The sequence below is a fragment of the Nuphar pumila genome, chromosome 10, assembly GCF_984573655.1.
Source record: "Nuphar pumila chromosome 10, dmNupPumi1.hap1.1, whole genome shotgun sequence".
Taxonomy (NCBI): domain Eukaryota; kingdom Viridiplantae; phylum Streptophyta; class Magnoliopsida; order Nymphaeales; family Nymphaeaceae; genus Nuphar; species Nuphar pumila.
The window spans coordinates 102,433,779-102,438,481 of record NC_143258.1 but is presented as its reverse complement, the minus strand read 5'-3'; the positions used below and the strand labels follow the sequence as shown (position 1 = coordinate 102,438,481).

The window sequence follows — 4,703 nt, the reverse complement described above, 5'->3', positions numbered from 1 at the left end:
TAAAGTGCCATAGATTTTTTCTCAATCATCGACTTCCAAGAGGCACTTTAGGCATTCTTAAAAGTTAAAACCTCAAATATGTCTGTAATCATTATGTAAAAATTCAAATCTTTTTTAAGGTGTATCATTCAGTAATTTAGCTAGAAAAGAAGCTATAATTTTATTGTTTGCAATGCTTCTGATTATTCTTTGTAATTTGCTACCACATTGGGATGAAAAAGACAAAGGCCCTGAATTTCTCCATGCTAAAACGCAACTTACTAATAAAGTTACAACTGGTAACAACAGAAAATAGTAATCAGGAATCAAATTCCCAATCCCAACAGTTTTAACCACGAGGGCCCCAGCATCCCTGGCTCAATGTCCAAACCTACAGAACAGAGAAGAAATGAGGGGTAGAACTGCCTCTCTCTCTCTCTCTCTCTCCTATATAAATGCATGCACCCTTCTTTTTCCAAAGAACTCCATATCCCCACAAAGCATAACCTTTGCCAATTCAGAGGACCCATCTCAGAAAGGAACATCTGAAAGAAGTGAAAACTCAAAACCTTGCTGCTCTGGTACTTGGTTCTTCTTTATCATTGTGAAAAGCTGCAAAGCATGAACTAGGCATTCTTCCTTTTATTTGTTGAAAATGTTTTCTTCTGCTTTTTTTTTCTATACAATTTCGCTCCTTCTTGCTCACCTGTGAACTCTCAACTTACAGATAACACAGACTATTATCTCTCCTTCAAGAAGCTTTTGTTTTAGAAAGAAGCACCAAAAAGAAACCGAGTGAAAATCTTCAGGAATTTTTGAGTTGTAATTTTTTTCTCTCCTTGATATTGGCCTTTGAAGCTATGGTGATATGTTTTAATTTATTGATTTTTCTGGGGCAGAATATGTATATTACTGTATTTCATATTCATCTGTTAACCCCTAAACTTTCAAAACGACCTCTCCCTGTTCCAAGAACCATTTCATTCATTTGACAAGTGCTGAAAGAAAACCCAAATTCAAGTCTTTTGTCTTACCAATCATTGGAAGCTTATTGTAATTTGATTTTATATATTGCCACAGAATTTGTTGTTTATATGTAGATTCAATAGTTCCCTCTGCACTCATAAAAACAATCATCACAATCTAGAATCGTTTCAAATCAAAGGACCCATTTCAGTTTTTCTCTTCTGCTTCTGTTGCTGATCATAATCTCCTGATGGTTGCAGAATTTGACAGTTATCCAACATGAGAAAAACAACTTTCATCATTTCAAGGCACTAAAATCTTTATCAAATCTCCATCTTACCTCTGGTGCTCCAGTTCTTTTACCAGAAAAGCATCTTATAAGTACCAACCTGTTAGAGTTCTCAATGGAGATTGAATTGGTCAAGTGTGAGTGCTGTGGACTCAAAGAGGACTGCACCCAGGACTACATAACAGAGGTGAAGGCAAAATTCATTGGGAAATGGCTGTGCGGGTTGTGTGCAGAGGCAGTAAGAGATGAAAACATCAAAGGAAAGGCCGCATGTGGGATTGAAGAAGCAATCAAGGCGCACATGTCCTTCTGCAGGATATTCAAGTCGAACCCGGCCGTGAAGGTCGCTGACGGCATGCGCCAAATGCTGAGAAGAAGATCAGGGGAGTTTTCCTCAACCAAGAAGTTCCTGAGGTCTTCCACTTCACCACAAATGGGACAAGATAGACGTTCATCATCCCCTGTTGCACTCTCAAGTACAGTAGGTTTCCTTTCTAGCTATGCTAGATGATGAGGGTGAAGTTGGTTTCTCTTGCTCTGTGTACTGCTCTCTTGATCAGAATTTGTGTACAGAAATCATTGGTTTCGAGTTTAAACTGAGTCTTGCTTCTATAGTTTCTTCGTCTTCTTCTTCTTCCTTATTATACCAATTGATTTATTTCGGAGCTCAAATCAGAAATTTCAGGTTGAAATGAGAAAACAGAGGATTTTCTTTCCTTGTTTGATGAATGATTGAAACCAAGCAGACTTGGCTAGGCACTCGGCTTGGTCTTGGTTGACACTTGAAAAAGCTGCCTAGCCAGCTAGCTTCATTAGTTTCTTCTCATTTGAGTCTCATGCTAAATAGCAGCTTGTGTAAAGCCTAAGGCTTGCAATGGCTCAGGACTGATCATCAACAAAATGTGGTGCTGTGAATAATAATACTGAACTGTACCAAACATTGACAATTTCAGCCAATAGCATTGCATTTTCACCATTCTATGGATTCAAGGTGCAGAAGACCAAGGGGTTGCTATTGATAATGCAATTCTGATTTTTTGTAACGTTGTAGAGAGTTGTTAAATCTTTGAGACAGCACTGATGAACTCCACCTCTAGGTTTATTTGGGCTTCTAACAAATGGGTCAAACATTAATGTGCTTAATCTGCAACATGACCAAGTTTATGAACTTCTGACAAATGGGTCACATTTATGCGCTTAATCTGCAACATGACCAAGTTGTTGAACTCCACTGTTTGTACCACATTGATAGTGTTACATGAATTGCTACTAAGTTTCATGAAGGCACATGGCGAAGTTAATGAACTCCACTGTTTGTACCACATTGGTAGTATTACATGAATTGTGACTAGGTTTCATGAAGGCCTTACATAGGAACCATGCTTTTACTAATATTAGAAACAATGGAGCTCATGTTCTTAATTAATTTTTACATGAAGTGCAAACGATCATTGAATCCTATCTATAAATGATGCACACACATCACTACTTATGGTGAAGCACTAAAGTAAACAAATCGATTGGCTTTAAGTTAAGCATGTCAAAAAAACTAGCCTCGAATTAGTCAAATTTATCATGTATATACCATTTAATCTCTTCCGCAAGTTGCATATAAACTTGCTGGTTTAGCAACTTCGCTCAATGGGCCTTGGGACTTAATTAACCTGAAAAGGCTGGTTCGAATCCAGAGAACCTAAGGATCTAAGTGTCTGAATCTTTAAGCACAAGTTCAGTGCATGTTGTTTGGCATAATAAATTTTCATTGGCACTATTTGAAGATTAATAGTTTCTCCAAATAGGTTTTGGTTTTTTGTTAGCAGTGATATCTTGGTATGGAGCATCTCTCTATGAAAGATTTTTGTGTTCAAGAGTTCCATGTCAAGTTGCAAGTTGTATCTATTATCTGGTATCACTCTTGGGGCTTTCATGGCTGGATCCATTAGACCATGAATAACTCCCATATTTTGTTCCGTGTGCAAGCTATGCCAAATCAGATTATAGCACTAGCATCCACAGACCAACTTTTTAACTAGTCAGTCAAGAAGACCCTTGTAAACATGTGGTTTTTATTACATATATATAAAGGAAAAAGGCTCGTAGTGTGGTGAAGGCTAAAGAAGATGTGAGAAGGGTTGAGTTTAACAGCCTACTTCAAGAGTTCGATATAATTATCGAAAGCTCTTAGCATGTCCTGCAAAGGCAGAGGCTCGAGAATTTATCAATTACTCAGCCATAACCAACTTCATTAGATTCTCAAACATGTTGAGAATCCAATGAGGAATGAATTCACCATTATCCTGGTAATTCTTATCTCAATGGCCCATTACTCAAGTGGGTCATTGGATTTCATGTGAGACCCATTTGCTCGCACTGAATTCATATCAGGATCCAACATATTCTACTTGGCTATATGGGGTGAACACCCACATTGTATCATAATTATGTATTGCACTCATGACATTATGATGTTTTACATATGCTAGTTGAATTTCTCTTTCATGATATATCTCTATCGTGAGGTTATTCACAAACTAGGTTGTTTTTTCATCATATCATAAATTTTATCATAACCTTTATTTTGTGTATTAGTTTATTCCAAGTATTCACCATTTACTGCATACTAAGTCATGCAGTTCATAGATAAAAAATGAATACATCATAATGTGGGTTTCACATAGTCATGGGGTTCTTGTGGCTCTTTCATGAATATACCATAGACATGACACTAGTGGAATACTATAAAATTTATTAATTCATAAATCTATGATTTGCCAAACATAGCAAATACTTCAACTTTTTAAATTTTCATCATAGCTTATACTCTCACTTTCTATGTACATTATCACATATTGATCGCTACCTGATCATTTTAGATCAGTATATCCAGATCCAAATAGTCATAAATGTGATTGACCAACACCATTTAACATTTCATGCATGAAAATAAAATATCCCTTTATGTATTTATAGAAGCATATTATAAGAAGTATTATTTATAATGATTTATTTATCATCATATAAATATCCTTATGTACATATGTAAAATTATAATTTAGCTCTCACTTTTCAATGCATTGCATTTAAACAATATTTGCATTATGCCATGACATCATGAAGTTTTGCATACACTAGCTGAATTTTTCTTTCATGATATATCACCATCATCATCCGGTTTATTGACTTGGTAGTTATCATCATCATCCGGCTACATAATTTAATTTAGTTCTTTTTTTTTAAATGATGAAGTTCTTTACCAAAACGAATAATCTTGGGTAGAGTCACCAACACCCAAACCCTTGCAATGCTCATCGGTGAAAGGCACGTACATACCTCATGAGAGTCTAATATGAAACGAAGGGTGAACACCTCTCTCCATGCTCCTACCACTCAGGTGACCCAAGCTGAGTGTGAATTTAGAATAATATTTTGTCTTTTTTTTAGCGACCAACTGGGGTTAGGCAGACCCCAA

The 4,703-nt window shown here is 36.3% G+C and overlaps 1 protein-coding gene across 1 annotated transcript; it reads left to right on the top strand.

The window, feature by feature from the left end:
• Positions 1 to 485: 485 nt before the first annotated feature.
• LOC149827667 (uncharacterized) lies at positions 486 to 1,838 on the top strand. Its single transcript, XM_090018204.1, has 2 exons — positions 486 to 560; positions 1,206 to 1,838. The coding sequence occupies exon 2, from the start codon at positions 1,350 to 1,352 to the stop codon at positions 1,743 to 1,745; it is 396 nt and encodes a 131-aa protein (XP_089874330.1). The 5' UTR covers positions 486 to 560; positions 1,206 to 1,349; the 3' UTR covers positions 1,746 to 1,838.
• Positions 1,839 to 4,703: the final 2,865 nt, after the last annotated feature.